This window comes from Schistocerca piceifrons, chromosome X (genome assembly GCF_021461385.2).
Source record: "Schistocerca piceifrons isolate TAMUIC-IGC-003096 chromosome X, iqSchPice1.1, whole genome shotgun sequence".
NCBI lineage: Eukaryota > Metazoa > Arthropoda > Insecta > Orthoptera > Acrididae > Schistocerca > Schistocerca piceifrons.
The window spans coordinates 166,966,498-166,989,559 of NC_060149.1; the positions used below are offsets into that span (position 1 = coordinate 166,966,498).

The 23,062-nt window shown below is 41.8% G+C and overlaps 1 protein-coding gene across 1 annotated transcript in view; it reads left to right on the top strand.

Annotated features, from left to right (window-relative positions):
• Positions 1 to 5,478: 5,478 nt before the first annotated feature.
• The window catches only part of LOC124722234 (ATP-dependent DNA helicase Q5-like), a 161,310-nt gene continuing 143,726 nt past the window's right edge, over positions 5,479 to 23,062 (top strand). The window contains exons 1-2 of the mRNA XM_047247426.1: positions 5,479 to 5,650; positions 18,989 to 19,113. Coding sequence (XP_047103382.1) covers positions 5,479 to 5,650; positions 18,989 to 19,113 — 297 coding nt within the window. The remainder of the gene's footprint in view (positions 5,651 to 18,988; positions 19,114 to 23,062) is intronic.

Consider the following 23,062-nt stretch of genomic DNA (forward strand, 5'->3'; position numbering starts at 1 on the left):
AGTCTAATGCAATATCTGTTTTATCAATATGTATTGACAGGGACAGTATAACTCTGTGAATAACCAGTGCTCCAGCAGCGACCGCACCATCCCGACCAGTGCTGACTGCTACTGCCACACAGCTGTGCTGTTCAGTCACTGCTGGGATACTGGTGGTTGTTCATTGTGTTTTGCAGTCCCTGTTAACACATATTGATAAAACAAATATCACACTAGTCTAATTTGGGCCCGCTTTATCTAAAGAGCACGTAAAATTCCACTTCAAAAATTATTTTCTTTTTAAAGGGAAACAATCTGATACTTTCAGTTGACACTGGATGTCGTATAAAAGACATGATGAGTGGTATTTGTTTGAGCTAACTCCAGCTACACATTGCAAACATGAAATTGCAGATATCTGCTGAAACATCAGAGAAAATGCGCCTGATGACTCTTAAGAGAGACATGGTATATAAACTAATGGAAAAAAATCATAACACCAAACAGTAATTCAGAAATAAATTTGTTTAAGTAACATATTTAAGTGATTAACATTACAATCTGGCAGGTTAATGCAAGCACAAGATAGCCATTACAAATGTGAAATCCTGGTACATTAATAACCAGTGTCACTGCCACAATGTTTAATGCAAGCATGCAAAGGTGCCGCATTGTGTTGTACAGGTGCCGGATGTCAGTTTGTGGGAGGGAGTTCCATGCCTGTTGCACTTGGTCCGTCAATAGAGGGATGGTTAATGCTTTTTGTGAATGACATTGGAGTTATCATCTGATGGTGTCCCATATGTGCTTAATTGGAGACAGGTCTGGTGATCGAGCAGGCCAAGGCAACATGTTGACACTCTATAGAGCACACTGGGTTATGACAGTGCTATGTAGGTGAGCCTGTCGGAAAACATTCCCTGTAATGCTGTTCATGACTGGCAGCACAACAGGTCAAATCACCAGATTGACTTACAAATTTCGAGTCAGGATGCGTGGGATTCCTGGTGCCATATGAAATCACACTACAGATAATAACTCCAGGTGTAGATCCAGTGTGTATAGCATGCAGACAGATTCATTGCAGGCCCTCAACTGGCTTCCTTCTAACCAACACGTGGCCTTCACTGGCACCGAGGCAGAACCAGCTTTCATCAGAAAATGCAACAGACCTCCACCCTGCCCTCCATTGAGCTCTCGCTTGGCACCAGTGAAGTCATAAATGGTGGTGGTTCGGGGTCAGTGGAATGCATTCTTCAGGGCATCTGGCTTGGAGTTGTCCTTGAAGTAAACAATTTGGAACAGTCACTTGTGTCAGTGTGGTGCCAACTGCTGCAGTACAATGCCTAGAGCAATATGCTAAACATGACAGTCTTCCCTCTCACTGGTGCCACATGGCCTTCTGTAGCCTCATCTTCTTGCGACTGTACATTCCTGTGACCACTGCTGCCAGCAACAAGTGCAAAGCAGCACGGGAGACAGTCAACTCCAGTGTATCGAATGCCCTACCTGTTACTACAGGAGTATCACAAGGTTCTGTCCTGGACCCTTTTCTTTCTCTAATATTCATGAATGTCTACCCAGTTCTTTGCTCTGCAAGTCAATACTAAATGCTGACGATTCAACCCTCATAATGACTGATGGAATATAGACAAAGTGAAAAGGAAAACACTAGCAACGGTTCACATGTCTGCACAGTGCGTACGTCAAAATAAACTAATATTAAATAAAAACAAAAGTGGAACTATATATGTCTATCTTCATAAACTAATGAAAAGGTGAATGAGTGTGAATCCGCCCGAGTACTAGGAATTCATTTGGATCCACAACTGAAATGGGGTGAACAGACTGAGCAGTTGTGCATTAAACTATCGTAAGTGATTTACTTACTACCCAAGATAAAACTCTGTGTCAGTGTTCGTATTATAGTTTCTTCCACTTTCACTTTAACTTGTGGAAATATCGTATGGGGCTGCCCTTCTGGTGAGAGAAGAGTGTTTATGTGTTTAAAAAAATGCTGTGAGAATAATTGCAGACATTCCAAACAGTGAGTCATGGTGACCACATTTCATAGAACTAAAAATTCTAACTGTACCTTCCCTCTATATTAAAGCCTGCCTCCTCTCAATGACAAACGAACCAATGGAAAATCCATGATAGAATGTAACAGTATTATGAAAAGCAAAGTTGGTGCCCACCATATAGTGGAGATGCTTAGTCGCAGAAGATAGGCACAACAGAAACACTGTCACAAATAAGCTTTCGGCCAGCAAGGCCATCATCAAAAACAGACGGCAGACACACACAGACACACTCACACAAACACAACTCACCCACACATGAGTGCAGTCTCTGGCAAGTGAAGAATGTACTAGATTAAGTAGGTCCCAATATAGTTTTAAATATACTGGAATGAAGCTGTATAATAAACTATCTGTGACAGTGAGACACATAGAGAAGGAGAACTTTATAATAGTGTGATACCCTAAACCGAACATTTAATTTTTAATGTAAAATATAAATGTAATGTCTAATTTTTAGTGTATAATCCTGTTATTGTATATGTACTGCTTATTGTATATGTATCCCTGGAAGAATAGTCAATATTCAAGGATGTGACAGGACTGATCATTCAGAGCCAAAAAGTGCAGTAAACACGGGCTCTAAAATGCATACCTTAATTGTTATGAGCACTTCATCACCTTCAATACTGTGAAACAAATGTATTCTACTGCAAGTTACATACTTTCTGTATTTTGAGAGTTGGTAGTATGAACCAAAACAAGACTGAAATTTACAGTAAACATAGGCTCTAAAGTGCTTACCTTAAGAGCTGTGAGTGCTTATTTATCTTCGTTACTATGAAACACATTTCTTCTACTGAATAAGTGCTTGTAACTCTTAGGGTATGTATTTTAGAGCCATGTTTACCAGACTTTTTGGCTTTTAATTACAGTTCATGTCATATCCCTGAATATTGACCGTTTCTTCTGGGATACCCTATATATCAAAACCCATATCATGTACATGTGCAGTGGTCAGTGAATAAATGTGAATATGAAAAGTGGGAGTTGTACAATGTATGCAGGGTTATTCACAAGACCTCTGAGGCTTCAGAAGATGACCTCATCAGAACTACAAGACATACAGAAAATGAGACACATATCAGCAGATAGAGCATCTCTCCAAGCTTTTAGCTCACATTGCAGATGCTCATTGTGGGTACTGTCTGTTATGCGGCAAATGTCAATATCATAGTGAAACTCTTGCCATACACATCCAACATGCCATGGTCAATATTAGTGACATCATTAATTATCCTTCCTTGCAGCTCTCCCAGATTAAGTGGCAGTGGCATTAGTAACACACAGTCTTTAACATAAGCCAATAAGGAGGAGTCACATGGAGCTAAGTCAGGTGACAGTGGGAGCCAGTGAACAAGGGAAGAGTCATGATGGGAAACGCTTCCAATCCAACACTGAGGCACTCTGCCATTGACATAATCACAAAAGTGTGAAAGAAAGTGTAGTGGAGCACCATCTTGTTGCAAAATGAAGTCTCCACTGTCTTACTACAATTGAGGCAGAAGCTGTTACTGCAGCATGTCCAGGTACATGATACCAGTCAAAGTTTCCTTCACACAAAAAAAGTCCATAAACATTTTTTAGAGAGTATGCCACAAGAGATGTTAACTTTCAATAAACCATGAAAGTGTTCCACAATCGTGTGTAGATATACTGTGTACCAAATGCACATGTTATGATGATTTACCTTTACAGACATATTAATTGTAAACAGTATTCCTGTTTTTAATTCTAATACTTATTCTGTTTTAATTCTAAATGACTCTCTGAAAACTGAGTAGTGCAGCATGGGGACCATGATATCTTCTACATCTCCTATATGCATAAACTACCTCTCGTCTTTCACCATCTAATACTAACATGAGCTCATATGACTTCATTAAACAAATAACTACAATTCCTTATAAAGGATACTTTAATGTGAGGAGAGTGGAGGGACCTTCATGAAGGGTTTCAGTACATCAGTGAGAGTCGTGCAAACTTCACTGATAACTCCTGATGTATTTTACTTGGATATTTTGAACAGGTACAAGTTTGTAACAGAATATGAAGTTGAGAAAAAGTTCAAAGCTAGTGTATGAGCCTCTTAATAAGAACTACTGTTCCTATAATTTGTGTCCTATTTTGTTATTGTTGGTTAAAAATATCAACAACAGTTCAAAGCACTTGAATGATATGTGGTAAAAATTGGAAGCAGTTCACTGAAAAGCCTATCTCTCCTATACATTTCTCTATTGTGTAAAATGAGGTTACCCATTGTCACTGGTTTTCCTTTTTAATATATGGTAATTAAGTACAATAAATGCTGCATTAGCAGTTTAGATTGCTCTAATTTTGACCATTTGTGAGTGCTGATTGGCACAACCTGTGCATCTCTGAACACTTTGCTTTGCTATGTTCTGAAAAGTGCTGCAATCTGCCATTCTTACAACTACTTTTATGTGTTCATTCTACTTCAAATTGTGCCAGATACACACTCCCATGTATTTTATGGTTGTGACTCTTTCATGTGACTTATCCTCTGCAAATCTTCTTGCATTTCACCTCAGTACTCTGTTATGATGACTGTTCCATGTACAATAGCATCGCTCACAAACAGCCTCACAGATCTTCCAGTGTCATTAATCAGATGGTTTATATATTTCATGAACAGCAGCAAGCCTATAAGATTCCATAGAGGTGTGCCTAAAATGATACATAGATTAAAATAACGGGGGTACTGATAGAAAATTGTGTATGCAACAACCAATCACAAGAATGTGGTTAAAAATCAATTGTGGTCAACATTTGTGTAAGTAAAATAACTGGTGTGATTCATTTTCATTGTGTGCTTTTTGTTGTTTATGTGGCATGTAAGTTTATGTGACAGAAATTTTGAAGCTAGCAAAAATACTGCACAGATAAATGTGGTCAAAGAAATGAGTTTGTTGACTTTCTGTGGGAACGTTTTGGGAAAGAGGGAGATGGCAGAACACTTCCTCTGCTTCTACCAAGGGTTGTAGACAGAGCTGAAGATGCCTTGAAGATACACAAAAACAACCTAGTGGAGATTTCCAACATAAAATACGGTACAGAGCAGGAGAGGAGTGCGTGTTTAAGGTGCAGACACTTAGTAAAAAAGAAGAAGACAGAAAAATGACTGTGAGACTTAAACTCATTTCATCAAGATGCAATTTATCATCACATGTATATGGCTGTTATGTAAAGACAGGACATCTGAGCATAAAAAAATGTATCACTCTTTACCATGCCAAATTATTTAGTGATGGCAATACTTATATGGTAACAGTTGTGCAGTCCTTTGGTTTCAGATTCAAGGAATTTAATGGTCGCAGTGTTATTATGGAACAAAGTGACAATATTCGTTGGCATTGTTGATTTTTAAGAGATAGTTACAAAGGTACTTTTGGTACTCATGCTTATCAATAATGCTGTGGAAACAGAGGACACAGAATCAAGGCTGCTGGCAGTCAGCAAACTGATTATGGCTGTTCTGTTGACATGCTGGCTTGTGATTGGTTTTGATTGGTTTAGCACTGTGGATGTTAGAACTCTTGCTGTTGACAGTTTGCTACTACTTGTACACAGTAAAGTGGTGACAAGTCTGGATTATCCATGAACTGGATGTGCTGCTACATCATGAGCAACCAGTTTATGGACTTACGGCAGCAGCTGCTGCAACTACAACATAAGAGCAACTACAGCAGCAAAATGATGAGTGTTGGCATCTCGGGAAAAACTGTGCAACAGGTGTGCTGACCCCAGGCTCCATCTGGCTTTTGAGTATTTTGATGCAGGTACAGAGAGGTGGGACAACTATGTGAAACATTTCTTGCAAAATAAGAAAAGTTACTGATCCTGTAAATATGAGTGCACTCCTCTTCTCTTCAAGTTCCATTCTTTATAATTTGGTGAAAAATTTTTGTCCACACAAGGAACCCACTTTGTTGAAATTTTCTGAGTTGTGTATGGCATTAATTGCACATGTTGAGTGTTAATCACATTTTGTAGTAGCATGCCTTCAGTTAAATCAGTGATGAAAGCAGGTTAACAAGTCATGTGTGGAATGGGTAATGGAGTTATGGTGTTTGTATAGAGATTGTAAGTTTGATTGTACTCATCTTGTGCAGATGCCATTATCCATGATGTAATTGTTTGACTAACCCCAGATAAGTCATTTGAAGCATAGATCTTGAGTCATATGAACCATTTCTAGCTGGTATGGCACAGTTAGTGCAGTCATATGAGCTGTCTTTGGTGGCCCAGGAAACCTTCGTTGATAAGTGCAACGCAGCAGAAGTGGATTGTAGTTCTGATGTGCCCGGTTCACACTTACTTTTTAAAAAGCAGTCTTAAGACACTTAATAAGGTAGATACCAGGAATCAGTTTTCCCTGCTGTTTGACCGGCTTTCATGCAAAAGGTGCAGTAGCGGTGGTCACACTTCCTGGTATGGTACAGCAGACAGTAATGGCTGTCCTCCCTGAGCATCAAGTAGTTCCTTAGATAGTAGGATTTTCTCTGGTTGCCACACCTAGCATAAGCAGCGGAGATATCCACATTTAAATAAAGTATGATTTACGTGCATCCACAGGGGCCACATTGCTGCTGTCATGCTATGCAATGTCCTCATTCCCAGTGTTGATGAGTTGTCTATTAACACGCTTTCTATGCCAAACTCACATATCTGCCAAACAGCTCATAAGTTTGTACTGCAGTTGTCTATTTTGATGTGCTCCATTGAGTTTCAGCTTGATACTGGGGATACAGTGTCATTAATCAATTTGGCTATGCGTTGTGAGCTGGGTAGCCCTCCATTACAAGGAGTTACCAAAACAGCGGTTTCCTGTAGTCACCAGTGAATTTATTTGAGGGGTCAAATGTAAGAATGTGGAGCGCCAAGTAACATTATTAGTAGTTGATTCTGCCTTGGTGTCAGATATTTTTGGGTTCAACCCTTTTAAAGCATTTGATTTCCAAGTTGTTGCTCACATTAATTTGATGTTTCCTATCATTCCTTGAGTCACTTTTACAGTCCCATAAACAACTGTTTGAGCCAACATTGGGTAAAGCAAGAGCTTCTCTGCCCCACGTTCAGTTTAAGCCATCTGCAACACCTAAGTTTCGCCTTGCTCTCCGTTTTCCAGTTAATGTGAGAGCCAGTTAACAGCTGAATTAGACACACTACAGGAATTAGGGTTTATTTTGCTTGTAGCATTGAGCCAGTGGGTAACACTGTTAGTGGTTAAAAATCCCAATGGGGGGCACTTCAGTTTTGTGATGGTTTTAAATGCAAAATTAACGGCCAGATTGAGGTGGAAGTTAATCCAGTCCCTTGCACTGAGGAGTTATTGGTGAGGTTGGCTGGTGGACATTATTTTTCAAAGCTCAATTTGTGAGGCGCCTATCTGCGGTTGCCTGTCAATGCTGTGTCACAGCAGTTAATTGTCATTGATGTGCTTTTTGGCCTATACTAGTTTACCAGGTTTCTTTTTGGTGTTATGTCAGCTCCTGGAATTTTTCAGCATTTTATTGAGCAGAGGGTTCACCATATCTGGAAGTGTGCAACTTATGCGGATGATTTAACTGCCACAGTTGCCACTAGGGAAGAAGATTTGCAAAACCAAAAGGCAGTGTTTTAGATACTGGAGGACAGTGGTCTGTGTTGTAAGTTGGAAAAGTTTATGTTTTTTGCATCCAGTGTCAAGTATTTAAGGCATGTCTTAAGTGAGGAGGGCACTTAAACCACTTGATGACCACATTGCAGCAATCAGTGAGTTGTCCATCCCTCAGAACTTGAAGAAGCTACTGGACAAACTGAACTACTGTAAGAAATTCGTACCAAAGTCTCACAACTGCTCAATCAGCTTCATAAGAAATATGTGCAATTTGTTTGCTCAGACACTTGTCAGAAAGCTTTTTTTGCAGCCAGAACATTGTTTATGCACTACTCCTTGCATTGCTACCTTTGATAAAAAAAAAAATGTTAATACTGGCTGCTGGTGCATCACAGTATGGGATTGGTGTCATACTGTCCCATAGAAATCCAGATGGATCAGAACAGCCACTTGCTTTCACATCTTAAGACCCTCTTGCCCACCCAAAAGAATTACTCCAAGATAGAGAAAGAGGCACTAGCCATAGTCTATGGTGTTAAAAAAATTTCATGCTTTCCTGTATGGCTCCAAATTTCACTTGGTCATGGATCATAAACTGCTGGTATCATTGTTTAATCTTGGAGAGGATGGTTAGGATGTTTAAGATCCAAATGAGGCAGGTGGTGTAGACTATGCCAGTAGAAGGAGCTCTTTCATACTTCTTGGCCACATACTGCACCACCCTGGTAAATGGACACAGTACACAGGAGCACCTGCATAGACAGTGGCTACATACATTATTAGGTATCTTGTACCCTGTACTTCAAGACTGGCAGTCATGTGTTATGCCCTTTTCTGGAAGGGTGTGTTGGCCCCTATTTCCAGAAGGGTGTTTTGGTTTGGGTCCACAAATTTGTGTGTTAATTGAGGTGGACAGAAGGGGTGATAGACCAGCACAGGGGTCGGCAATTTTTTGACGTCATGGTGGGATACAGTAAGTGCACAAGACTCGGGAACAAATTATGACCATGAAGTGACCATAGCCAACCATCACCTTAGGAGCCAACTGTAGGGCCTTCAACCTGTACGAGCAGTGTCAGCATTTCCCCTCAGCATATAAGGCATATAACTGCAATATGATTATTACTTAAGGTCACATTGGCATTCACTTTCCACAGTGCAGATGGAGCAATCAGTGGAGGTTGAGCCACTCCCTCCGATGCCACCCCAGCAGGCCATTGAACTCAACAAAGAAGAGTTGTCATATTCTGAGCTGCCCACAGTTCTGGCAGCTACATACGAGGATACTGATGTCCAAATAGAACCACTGACTGGGCTTCCGGTACTTCTCTCTCACATTCTTAGGCATTTGAGGTGTAGACCTGGGCCTTTTGTCCTTCATGACCTTTAAAGGGGGGAGGGATTTGGTACCTGTGAATGCCGATAATGCCACTGCAATGGAGAATGCAGAACCAATGGTGCTGGCAGCCAGCAAGCAAGGCACACTTGTGCCATGTGTATTGGAGACAGCCTCTGGTTACCAAGGCAAGGAGTTAAGGTGGTCGCTCACATCAGCTGTGTTTTTGGTAGCTTAGAAGCCTGACCTGTGGATATTCTGCCACACTTCGGCATTTGTGTGTTCAGGGGTATTCTCTTTCTTGGTTTGCTCTCTTGTCACATTACATGTTCTGTTGACATTCTGGTTTTTGTTGGATTGTGACTGGTTTAGCTCTTCAGACAGAACTCTCACTGTTGACAACTTGGTACGGTCCAGATACAAATGGCTCAAATGGCTCTGAGCACTATGGGACTTAACTTCTGAGGTCATCAGTCCCCTAGAACTTAGAACTACTTAGACCTAACTAACCTAAGGACATCACACACATCCATGCCCGAGGCAGTATTCGAACCTGCGACCATAGCGGTCACTCGGCTCCAGACTGTAGCGCCTAGAACCGCTCGGCCACTCCGGCCGGGGCCCGGATACAGTAGTACCGTTTGACGAAATTGTTTGGTTGCATGAAACGTGAATTAACACCAGTCATTATGTCAGTGAAGTACTGACACATGATAGTATTCATGGAAATACTACTGCTCCTGTGGAAAAGGGCAGAAGAATTAGTGTCCTACATACTGAAACTTCTTCTGTTTTCCTACTTTTGTATCTGCACATATGTGACAGCTCCACAATACCATCCCTGTTGGCACAAAATATTAGGTACGGCTTGAAAATGAACCAGTTTGTTCAAAACTAGTCACCAAACATATGTACTGCAACTGTTGACAGATTCGTTAATAAACACATCATGAAACAAACTATTACTGTACTAGCTGATGGTGTCTTACCTACAAGTCCATGGAGCTCATCCCATGAAGAGGTAACAAGACTTGACTTGTGGATATCTAGACAGGAGCAGAGAGCCCAAACACTGCATAGAGATGAGCATAGATCAAGCAATGTGACCAGTGTGAGTGATGGAGTAACTAAGCACACAGAAGACAGGGAACAGATTCCATGGGCTCCGCAAAAGTAATCTCAGGAGCTATCGCACCCCCGCCCTATTCCACAATCGACTGTCGGATGCAGGAGAGTGCATATGGGACAGCAGTTGATGAGCACACTGCTGCAATTGGGAGCCTCCCATATGGGCTGCAGAAACAGTTTTCCAGAAAAGTGGATCAGCAGCTGTGGTGACCGTTATCTCCTGTGGTGTCAAAGGAAAATCCAGCAATATCTCTGTATGGTACAAGGTATCATCCAATGCGAAAACTAGAGCCAACTCTTGATTGTGTCCTGTTGCTAACTGTGATAGCGCATCTGCATTAGCATGCTGGACAGCTGACCAGTAATGAATGTCATAGCAGAGTGGAGCACAGACACTGCTTGAGGGACTAGAAAGTCCATTGACAGTCCACAAACCACACGAATTTGACACCATTTGGTGAAGACGGTTCAGAGGATGGCAAATGTGTGCAGCCTGGAAAATGAACTCCACATTATAAGAAAGGCGGTCCACATCTACATCTGGTGGGCAGTCCAATCCAGCAGCTCAGAGCAAGGACTGAATAAGGGAACCAGGGGTTTGTGGTTGGTAATGAGTGGGAACTTTGCTCCACACAAAGAATAAGAAATTTTTAATGCCAAAAGTGATAACCAGTGCCTCCTTTTACACATGAGAGTAGTTATGTTGTGCTGCAGAAAGTGTCTTCAATGCATGAGTGATGGGCTGCTCCATGCCAACTGGGTTCCAATCTAACAGAACAGCACCAGTGCTATACTGGAATACACCTGCTGTCAGCAGAGTGGAGCACAGACACTGCTTGGGGGACTGGAAAGTCCATTGACAGTCCGCAAATCACATGAATTTGACACCCTTGTGGTGAAGATGGTTCAGAGGATGGCAAATGTGTGTGGCATGGGAAATGAACTCAGCATTATAAGAAATCTAGCCCAAAAATGACTGGAAATCCTTCAGTTTCTTGTGTGATGGCAGTTTGAGGGTGACTTTCCTAAGTACATGTCCTTTTGGGAAAGAACGCTTAATTTTTCCAATTTGCAATGAAGGCCATTTACCAGAAGGTGTTGGAAACCAACTGCAGGTTTTGTAAACTCTCCTCTTGCATGGACCTCTTGACCTGTATGTAATTGAGGTAGTTTACACAACAGGGAATTTTCTGAATCAACTGCACCAAATAATGTCCATAAATTCCTGGTGCAGACAAAATTCCAAAGAACACAGCTGGTCATACTCCTGTACTAAAGAGTCCAAGTTTTGAAAGGGGGCCACTTCAGACACTAATTGTACTTTTCCAACTGTCTGCAAACCAAAAACGCAAAAGGCTTCTAACCCAAAAATATTTTGCACCAATGGTGAATTAACCATTATCAATACAAGTTGCCATTCCCCATTCTTAAAATGTGCAGAGATGGTGAATTGCCCCCTCAAAGAAATACACTGCTTACTATAAAACCCCCATCCCAAGGGGCCTCACGGTCTTTCATGAGTCTGTGTATGTGCCCACGGTCCCCTCTGCACCCTCCTTCCTCTCTCTTGATGTTCTCACTTATGTCGAACTGCCTATCCACCTGGTTTCCTGTATTCCTTACAGTTTTGTTCCCCTTGCCTTTTCTTTTTCATCATTTTTTTAGCATTTTTGGTCTCCTTTGGGGTTTGATTTACACTTCTAAATTTTCTCTCCATAATGTGAGCCATTGGAGGAAGAACTCCCTCCCTAGCATCTAGCCCCTTATCCACCCCATTAGATCAACGGCATGTGCAGCCAGTCTGTATGGTGGGGCTCTTATGTACCCATCTGGCTGAGGCTCCTGACAACACAGGGATCACACTTCTAATACCTGAACTGTTTCCTCCCCATGGCATACCTAGGAATGGTTGCTTGTCATTCTGGAGAATCGGAACTCCCAAAAACAGCCGCCATGCCAGACTGGTGGCTGTGTGGCACCCTTGGGGAGAGCCCCTGATCTGAGTGGGTAATATCAGGACGGATGCTTTGCATATGACATTTATTAAGCTCCAAAAACCATGGATCATTGAATGCTGCTTCTTATGATCCTGTGGCCTTCTCTTCCCTGGCTGTGTCCTGGCAGGAGGGCTAGGCTTGGGTTGAAACACTTTCTCCACTACCCGCTCTGTACTAGCATGGATGCAGACACATTTACTGCCACAAAGCTGTTATTTTTTGTGGAAAATATTGAACACAAGTTTGGCAAAATGGAGTCTCTCAGTAAGATGCAGTGGGTTCATTGTTGATCAAAACTTCTGCCACCCAGTTTGCAGCTCTTTGAGATTGTGATCATTTGGCGATGTACAGTTGTCCATTACACCTCATCAATCTTTGAATATCGTTCAGGGAGTCATCATTCATAGGGACCTCATCCTTCAATTTGATGAGGAACTCCAGGCCAAACTGGAACAATGGGGCATTCATTTTGTTTGGTGTGTTGAGAAAGGTCGTAAGGACAATCACACCGACACCAGTGCCGTTATTCTGACCTTTAGGGCTATACCCTCCCAAAGAAGTTCAAGGTTATTTGTTATCTCTGTGACATGAAGTCATATCTCCCACCTCCCATGAAGTGTTTTCGGTGCTAGTATTTCGGGCACATGTCTTCTCACTGTACGGCAGTCCATCTATACGGTTAATGTCGATACCTGCTTCATGAGGGGAACCCCTGTGTTCAGCCACCCACGTGTGTTAATTGTCATGACTGTCATTCTCCACACTCACCAGATTGTGTGGTTTATAAAAGGGAAAAGAAGATATAGGAGTATAAGTCCCTTGACTGTTTATCTTACACTGAGGCTCTTCACAACTTCACCCCGTGTCGATGACTTCTACCTTTGCCTCTGTTACATCCTTTCCCAATCCTCCCTCTTTCTGACCCCAGTCACATCCCCTCCTCCTCTCCTTGTCCCGTATGGTTCCCATGTCCTCCTCACCAGGTGTCACCCCCTCTCATCGGTTGAAGAAATGTTCCCCATCTTGAGTGCCCGCCGATGCTGGAACTCGCTCCTGGGACCCCTCCACGAGGTGTTTCTCAGGCCAGAGGCCTGCCACCACAACTTGGTCATTGGCCCGCAGTCTGTGCATCTCAATGTTGCCTGCTCCCTATCAGTTCCTGATCTTGCAGAAGTCTGCTCTCCCTCTGTGCCCTGCTCTCCTGGCCTAGGAAAGAGAAGAAACAGAAACTTAAGTCCTAAGACAGTGACCCCCCCCCACCCCACCCCATCGAACTGCCCCCAGAGGTGCAGTCGCCCCCCTTGAAACTTGAGTGTGGCCTCTTATTTATGGATGCCACCCTGTCCTCATTGGTGATGGGTGGTGACATGGTGGCATATTGGCTCCAGCCTGTTGGCCTCCTGTTTAGATACCAACTTTGTGCTTATTCAATTTAACTGTAAAGGATATTACTGTCACCTCCCAGAGTTGGAATCCCTGATTGCCTTCTACTCAGCAGCTTATGTCATTCTCCAGGCATCTCATTTTACTGGTACTCATTCACCAACCCTTTGTGTGTTCCATACTTTTGGTTGGAAACGGGTCGGCCCTTTGAGAGGGCCTCTGTAAAGTGTATGACACAGCTTGGCACCATCATGTCTTCCTTATGTTCCATGCGTGGGATCTTTGGGCCCCCTCCTGATTTTTGTTTGCCAGTTCCTGTCCCACTGGTCATTTAGAGTTCAGGTTGACACCATCCTCAGCTCTCTGTAGACACAAGAGAATGGCAGTCCACAGGACTCCATATTAAGTGTCCTTTATGTCATCACTGTTAATGGATTTGTGGCCTCTGCCAGACCATTGGTCACTCCTGCTCTGTATGTGGATGATTTCTGTATTTGGGCTAGCTCCCACTCGGTGGTGTCTGTGGAACAACAGCCCCAGGGTGCCATCTGACGGTTTTCAGTTTTCTTCCCTTATGTCCGCAGCTCGTGGTCTGCGGTAGCATTCTCACTTCCCGCGCATGGGGTTCCGGGTTCGATTCCCAGTGGGGTCAGGGGTTTTCCCTGCCTCGAGAGGACTGGGTGTTGTTGTGTTGTCTTCATCATCATCATTCATCACCTTTACGGTCGGAGAAGGGCAATGGCAAACCACCTCCACTATGACCTTGCCTAGTCAGTGGTGCGGGTCTCCTGCATCATTCCCTATGCTCCTCGGTGTATGGGACCTCATCATCATCATCATCATTATGTCAAGGGTGGTGCATTTCTGTTGTTGCACTATGGTTCATCCTGATCTGGACCTGTAATGCCTAACATCTGACCATGGTCCCCCAGTTCCATTTCTTGGATGTTCGTTTTGCTAACGAACTTATGTGGCTGCCCATATCCTCATTTAAAGGTGGCTGTTTTCATAAATTCAGTGCCTTTCACTTCTTTGCCAACACCTCATGGGGTGCAGATCTTTCAACCCTTCTCTGCCTTTACCGGGCATTAGTCCTATCTTGTCTTGACTATGCTCGTCAAGTTTATGGATCAGCTGCCCCTTCCAGGCTGCTCTTCTTGGCCCTGTGTCACCATTGTGGTATCCATTTAGCCACAAGTGCCTTTCACAGTAGCCCTATCGACAGTCTTCTGGTTGATGCTAGGATCCTTCCCCTTTCGTTTCAGAAGTCCAAGCTCCTGGTTTCCTATACCATCACTACGTGCTTTTCCCCTGCTCACCCCTCCTATTCTGTTCATTTTGTGACTTCAGATTGTCACCTGTCTGCTGCCCACCCTTGGGTCCGTTTTGCTGGTTGGGCTCCACCTCAGTTCTCTCCACTCTGATTTCCATCATCCCTCCTTGACTTTTCCCCACATTCTCTGCCAACCATCACTCCTTAGTTAGTTCCTTGGGCCCAGATTTGGGTGGATTTCTTCCAGGCTCCAAAAGCCTCCATTGCTCCAGTGGTGTTCTGTTCTTTGTTCCAAATGCTCGAACCGGAGTTTCAGGATGCCATTGTTTTTTACACCGCTGGCTCTAAATCCACTGATCATGTGGTTATGCCTTCATGTCTTCTGTTGGCATGGAACATCATCTCTTGCCTGCCACATATGGGGTGTTTACTGCAGAAGAGCAGGCAGTGAGTGGCCTTCAGGCTATTGCTCATTTTTTTTCCCGCCACCCCTTGCTCTCTGCTACCCACAACCTTCTCGCTGATCTTGGCAATGCTGCTTGTTCAGTTGATTCCTTTTGGTTTCTTGACCATGTAGGTATCTGAGGTAATTCAGGTATCTGAGGTAATGAACTTGCTGATCGTATGGCTGGGGGCATGCACTCCTCTGTTCATGGTGATCCATGTTCCATATTTTGTTAAGCTCCTCTGGAAATGGAGTCCCTCAATTGGCATTGGTTATGGAGGCCTTGGCCTTGCCTCTATGCCAGCCAGGTTCTCCATGCCTTCTCTCTACATTTTGTCTGGTCTTTTATGCAATTTTGTTTCCCCTTTTCTTATGTCTTTTTCTCCTGGTGGTGTCCACATTGCGTAATGATTATGGTAGGGAGTGGGAATCGGGACATGTTGGTGGCAGTGCTAGTGCCCTGATGATGAGCACAGAGCAGACACAATGTGACTGATGCAAGTTATGGGGTAAGTAAACTCACATAAAACAGATTGTGGTATGAGGGAAAGGCCAGGCCTGAGGCAGTTGATAACTGCATAAGAACTGTCAGGCCAGGCCAATTGCAGCAGATGGACAAATTCCTGGCTCCAGCCATGCAGTGCTTCATGCAAGCTCTCTGTCAAAATTGCAATACCTATGCCAGCTCATATGCTTCCTGATATCCACTGGCAGCGATACTAAATCTACCAAACTGTCTCCTCATGTAGACGTCAAGAAAAACAGGTGACTATGACAAAGATATTAATTATGAGAGCTTTCTTAACTGGTTAACATGATAATTAATGGAAAACTTAACTGGTACATCTGTAGTTGTTATGGATAGTTCTCCATATGATACTGTTATGAAAGAGAGAGCTCCAGTGATTTTCAATAAAAATTGTGACATTGTTGATTGGTTAATATGTCATCATGGGTATCTTCAGGATAATGGTTCAAATGGTTCAAATGGCTCTGAGCACTAGGGGACTCAACTGCTGAGGTCATTAGTCCCCTAGAACTTAGAACTAGTTAAACCTAACTAACCTAAGGACATCACAAACATCCATGCCCGAGGCAGGATTCGAACCTGCGACCGTAGCGGTCTTGAGGTTCCAGACTGCAGCGCCTTTAACCGCACGGCCACTTCGGCTGGCTCAGGATAATGTGCAGAAGGCATAACTCATGTAAAGTTGGAGACAAAACAAGCTGCAGTTTCTCCAATATGTTGATGATTTCTTAGCAAAAGAATATAGTCTCAGGGTTGTCTGACTTCCACCATATCGCTGCCATTTTAAAGCCATTGATGTATTATGCACACAAATTAATCATTATGTTGCAACAAATAATAAAAACTTTACAGTTGCAGAGATTCAGAAGTTGCTAGTGTAAGAATTTGCACAAGTAACTCCAGAGAAGTGGGGTAATGGTGTATGACACACATCAAAAAGTCTTTAAAGTAGCTTGGATAACTGAAATGAGTATAAAAATAATATAGGAAACATAATTTTATTCAGTGGTAATTCGAGTGATTCTGTTATAGATCACATCACAGATAATGACAGTGTCTATGAACGGATTGACTCTGAATGTACTGGCATTTACTTACTATTATAAATTCATGGATTTGATGTGTTAGCAGTTATGAGTGATGCCTATTTCCACAACTCTCATTTCACTATCTGTACAAATATGATGGACTATGCATCATACTGTGAGTGGTAAGCACTTGAAGCAGTTCATATTATTTTAATGTGATAAGATGTTTCATGTACATGAATGATTAAAATCCAATTGAGCGTGCCTTCCATAAAGAATGCACAACTTTTTTGTGGACCATATTCATTGAGATATATAAATAGCAGACAAGTGATGTCAGCTTATCTACATAAGGATGTTCCTTGTAGTGATAAGGCTATTGTGATCCTGCAAAGTAAACTCAGTAGTGCATATTTATGGGCAGAATGTGAATGTGTCAATATGGAGCTGCTTAACTATTGTTGCGACATCTATTTGCATGTAGCTGACAACATTGTACTCCTCCATGCTCTGATGTCAATAACTTTGTTATTTTGAATGAGGTGTCTGATAACTTCTCCCTGTTAAAAATGACATGCTGAGTTCCATGTGCCAGAAAGGCCTTAAACCAATCTCAGAGATGGCTCAGTATTCCAAAAGATCAAGTGTTGTTAACCAGGTGACAGTACAAGTCCAAGTTCCATAGGATTTCTTTTCAGTAAGGTGGCAAAAATTTTACTTTTAAAGTTCATTGAAAATTTCTTGCATTGTTCTCCTTGCAGTGATCTTTTCTTTTGTTTGTCAGTAAGGCTGTGGCATAATTTAAATTTGTGGTGAAGCTCTCTTTACTTTTGTAACATCCTTTGACTATGGCTAATGAACCACTGTGAATCTCTTCTACACATCAAACTTTCCTAGCCACATACCCATCTGATTAATCTAGAATCATCAGTGCAGTGTTTGCAATACACACGTTATACCACATGAGAGTTGAATTTGACAGTATGGTTGTAATGAATTTCGGAGTTTGTGGGGAATGGGGAGAGGGTTTGCATACATGGGAAATTTAGTTGAGAAATTTCCATTTTGTTTTTAGTCTTTGAAACTTTGTTTATCTTATTTTAAAATATTTAATTCCTTACTGACAATGCCATTAAAGATCTAGGTGTGAGTGCCATAATACTAGCAACAACAACCAACAATGTGAATTATTTGGTGTCTAATCATAACTCATGTTGAAATTGTTTGAGATTAAAGCAGATTCTCACTGAGCTAGAACCACCCAACATTTAAATTTGAGAGTTTTATTATCAGTAGTTACCTGGTAGAAAGTAACTTCATGGCTTGGTAGACAGTATGCCACAAATGGAAGTGAGCACATCACAGAAAGAGACAAATCAGTAAATGCCGATGTTGCACAAACTGAGAAATGAAGAAATCAGTGTATTCTTTTGAATTGATTGTTTTCACATTTGTCTGTTACAACTGTCTATCCATTTGCAAACTTAGTAACCACTGTAGTGGCTTTTCTACTTCCAAAATTGTATAATTAATAAACTTGAGGGGAGTGGATACCTACATGATATTTTATATATATCACAGAAGCTATTTGTCATGTCAAATTGTTTGCCTTTGCCAACCTATGAATTGAATTAACAGGTCAGTTGTAGAAGGTAACTGGAAATGCTATGTGGCTAGGGCCTCCCATCGGGTAGACCTTTCTCCAGGTGCAAGTCTTTTGAGTTGACGCCACTTCGGCGACTTGCATATGGATGGGGATGAAATGATGATGATAACACAACATCCAGTCCCTGAGTGGAGAAAACCTCTGACCAAGCCGGGAATCATACCGGGGCCTTAAGTATGACATTCCGTTGCACTGACCACTCAGCTACCAGGGGCAGACTGCTGTTGAAGGTCATACATTTGATTGTGGAGTCCAAATAGCTAGGCATTTTGCACTGATATCAAGCATGACCAGATGTAAAATTTAAGTTAAGATTCAGAAAAAAACACTGGCTTGGACCCTGAATGTTTGGATTTGTAGTCTTAATTAACCAAAAGTTGTTTTTGGTATGTGGCCATTATAAGGATAATTTTTCTGTTTCAAATATTATAACAAATAATCTACATAAAGTATGCAATTGAAAACTATGTTTTTACTAGGTTTATTTGGACTGTGTATTAAATCGATAATTTATGACTCATAGGGAATGTTGATTTATTCGTCCGTATGTCCACTGGCTCAGGGAAGTCATTATGTTACCAGATGCCAGCAGTATTGCAGAAGGGAAAGATTACTATTGTTTTTGCTCCCCTTCTGTCACTAATTAAGGTAAGATATTGCAAAGATTTCAACTTTGAAAATACTTTGCTCTACGATAGTGTTTACTTACTAGTCAATAGTCATATTCACTGTTTTTACTTTGTTGTCATTGCCACTAACTAGTATTTAGTCATACTCACTATTTAAAGTGAAGCAACCACTAACCCAAAGTTTACTTTGACATAATAGTGTTTTACTCCGTGTGGTCTTCAGAGGCAGGTTCACAAATCCTTGCAATTGGGATTCCTCCCACCAACGCTGGCTTTTGTTCAAATGGAAACCATATCTACAACATATCCTTTGTTTCCTTAACTATCCTCACCTCAATCTTCACTAAACCTGTTCTCCATCTACTTTTATACTCTGTCCTTTTCCCAGTCCACTCTGCCCTCCTGTTCTCACTCCAATTTCATAATCTTCCTGTCTGTTTTCCACTCTGCTCTAGCTCACTCATATCTTATGTTATCTCTTTCTACTGCTTTGGGTCCTCCATAGTCCCCTGTACTTCCTGCTTAAGGGTTCCCTACACTGCTCACACCCTCCACGTGTAAATGCCAGCGACTTCCATTGTATATATCTACATGCCACACACCAGCACTATCTTTCCTAAACCACTCCCTTACTGTAAGTGTGTAGACTTCCGTGGCCAGAGTCAGTTAACATAAAACTGTTGTGGCTGTAGAACCATCTTATGTTGTAAAATAACTGTGACTAAATGGGCCACAGTTGCAGAGGCCTTCCTCTGAGTCCACTACCACGACGGAAATGCAAGTGTTTTCCATTTGTTTACTGTTATTTTACAATATGATGTGATCCTACATCAAAAAACTTTAATATTCACTCCTTTACTGTTCTTTCACCTCCCCATCCCTTGTTACCACTCTTCTTCTTCTACTACTACTACTCATGGCATTACAACTGCACATACTTCTTAGTCTCTTCAAGTTTCCTCCATTCTGCCCTTTCCGGTGCAGTTCCTTGTCATCCTCTGACTCTGAGGGATTTTCACATCACCTATCCACCACTTTTGTGCCCTTCCTCTCTGTCCTCTTCTTCTTGGCCTCCATTCAAAAACCTTTTTAGTTTTCATCCACTATCCATCCTAAGGACACGTCCAAGTCCGGCTACTCTCCTTCTTTTTATTATTCTTACAATGTCAGCTCCTTGTATGAGGTAATCCAGCTCAGAAGTTGTTCTAGATCTCCAGAAACCATTGCTCTCCTCAAGTGCCCCATAAATCTTGTGCAGAACCTTGTATTCAAATGTCCTGAGCTGCTGCTCATCAATACTCATTAGTGACCATGTTTCAATTCTGTAGGCTACACTTGGCCTGATCATGACCTCATAAATTTGAAGTTTCAGCTGTCTATTTCATAATCTAGAGGCCAAAAAATTGCTAAATGTGTGGAAGCATTTATTACCACTTAGGATCCACTGTTTTCTTTCAGTTGACATGAAACTTATCATGTTAACATTATGTCACAGTTAGTCAAAGTTCTGCATATGTTTAAACCAAAAACCAGCTGCCAATAGTTTATCCAAGTTATTATTTTCCTTTCTGGTGAAATTCATACATTTAGTCTTCATTTCATCAATAGAAGCACTCAAGATGGTGTGGCTTCTTTCAGCTCTCCTATTTTTCTCTCTAGTTAAACTCTTCTCCTAGTAATAATTGCTACATCGTCAGCATATGCACATATATACAGTCATGTAGATACGTGCCAGATATTTGAGGCTTTTGAATGCCTGCTTGAAGAGTCAGATTAAAATACGTTTTAAAGAGGGTATCTCCTTGTCTGACTCCTTTACTAATGCTAAACGATTTACTGATTTTATCATCCACTCATTCTGCAGCCTTGGTACCAGCCTATGTTGCTTAGATAAGTGGAAAATACTTAGATGGTATACCAAGCACTAGCAAATGGTTTAACTTTTCAGCACTGTCAAGACTATTGAAGGCCTGCTTGAAGTCTACATAGAGGTTATAAAGCTCAATATTATACTCATATGCATTTTCATATATTTGCCTTAGCACAACTATCTATTCTGTTGTTGACCTATTAGACCAAAATCCACTCTGACATCCTCCAAGAATGTCTTCGCATATGGAACTAGCCCTGTTGTTTGAGATGCCTATTACTGGTTCTTGTGGTAACTGAAGCACCAGTTGCACACAGAATTGATGGTAAATGATGAATACAGAGCTCTGAGTGCCTCTCTGACGACTGCTCAGTCCTCACATTCTGTCATCTTCCTAGGTTGACCACTTCCTTCTTGATGCTGTGTTTGGCCACGGTTCACCCGTTCCTGCCAACAGTGTTGAGTAGTGGCATCACTCCTATACAAGTGTCGAGCGATTCACTGATTACTCCAACCTACTTCTTTGAGCCCAACTATACATTTCTCAAATGCTGACATCTGCTTATATTGTTCACATGCCTGTTTGTGAGGCATATTTACTATCCAACTGAGTACACAGAATGAAATTTGCAAAGACTTACGCCTTGGTATTCACATGTCCCCTATTTACTATCCTTGCCAGCTGTGAGGTGAAATTATTCTGCTGTGTCACACGTTCATCCATCAGCCGCCAAAGTTTACAGTTTTGTATTTTCTGTTGATACCTGTGTGATATCTGTTTGTGACCAATTATCTAAACTTCTCCATGGTGATTCATTTTTTTTCTGTCTTGGAGTGTATAATGCTTGATATTATCTTGTATTTTGCTGTATGCTCTTTAGTCTTGCTTCCTTTTTCTATTCCACTGCCAGTCTACATTCATCATCATACCAGTTTTCAGTTCTAAGTCTTCTTATTTTCCTCAGTATTTCATGTGCTGTTGTCAAAATGTCATTTTTAAAAGAATTCCATTCTTTGTCTATATGGTCATCCCCATCTTGTAACTCCTGTCTCAATCTGTTCTGATACTCTTGAACAGTAGACCTATCGTTTGGTTGCTCTATATGCCATTTCTTTACTCTGTTAGTATTTCCTCTGACAGCTGTAGCAGCAAGTTTCACCACATTTTGGCTCCTACTAGATAATTGTTAGAATTGGAATTAGCTCCTCAAAAGTGTGCACATTTTGCATAACAGATGACCACTTCTTCAATATCAATATAACGACAGTCTGTTTTATTTGATTCATTTATTCCTGGTATTTTCCAGGTCCCTTTGTAGATATGTTTCCTTGGGAAACATGCACACTCTGCCTTTAATTTGTTTGCAGAAGCAAACTTGGCAAGTCTCATACCATTACTACTAGTTTCATTGTGCAGATTTTTCTTAGCAAACATGCTTCTTCTTTGCCCAGTTTGGCATTATAGTCACATCTAGGTATTCTATCTCAAACCTCTCATAACTGATCATAGAAATCATCTACCATGTCTTCATCTGATTCTTATGTTGGCATATATACATTCACGAAGGTCACATTATGAAATTTGCATTCCCCATACAGAGTACATAGCCTTTTGTTATATGGAGTGAATGCGATCACATATCTAGGCAATTCTTTGGAACTATAAACCTAGTTTCATGCTCCTCTTGTCTTTCATCTTTTCCTAAATAAGAATATGGAGAATTTGTGCTTTTGAATCTCACCCTTTCTCTTCCAACTGATTTCTTGTAGTACAGCAACTCCCATTCCATGCCTTAACATCCAGTCTGTGATACTATTCATAACTCCTACCTGTAGCTGTGTACACACTGGAGGACCAGGCTTTCATTTCGGGATTAGCTCCCCTAGAGGGGTTGATGATCTAGACTATAGAGCCCCCCACCCCCATCCTCCCCCTGCCGTATGGTGTGGGAACACTTCATCTGGCTTCTCCGCTGGAGCCAGTCAGGCTTGGGTGACCCTGCTGAAAGCTATGCTACCACCAGCATAGCCCCCAGCTTCTTTAGAGCTCATAAGCCTCCCTGCCTGGCACGTAAGGTGCCTCGAGAAGGCGGTATCC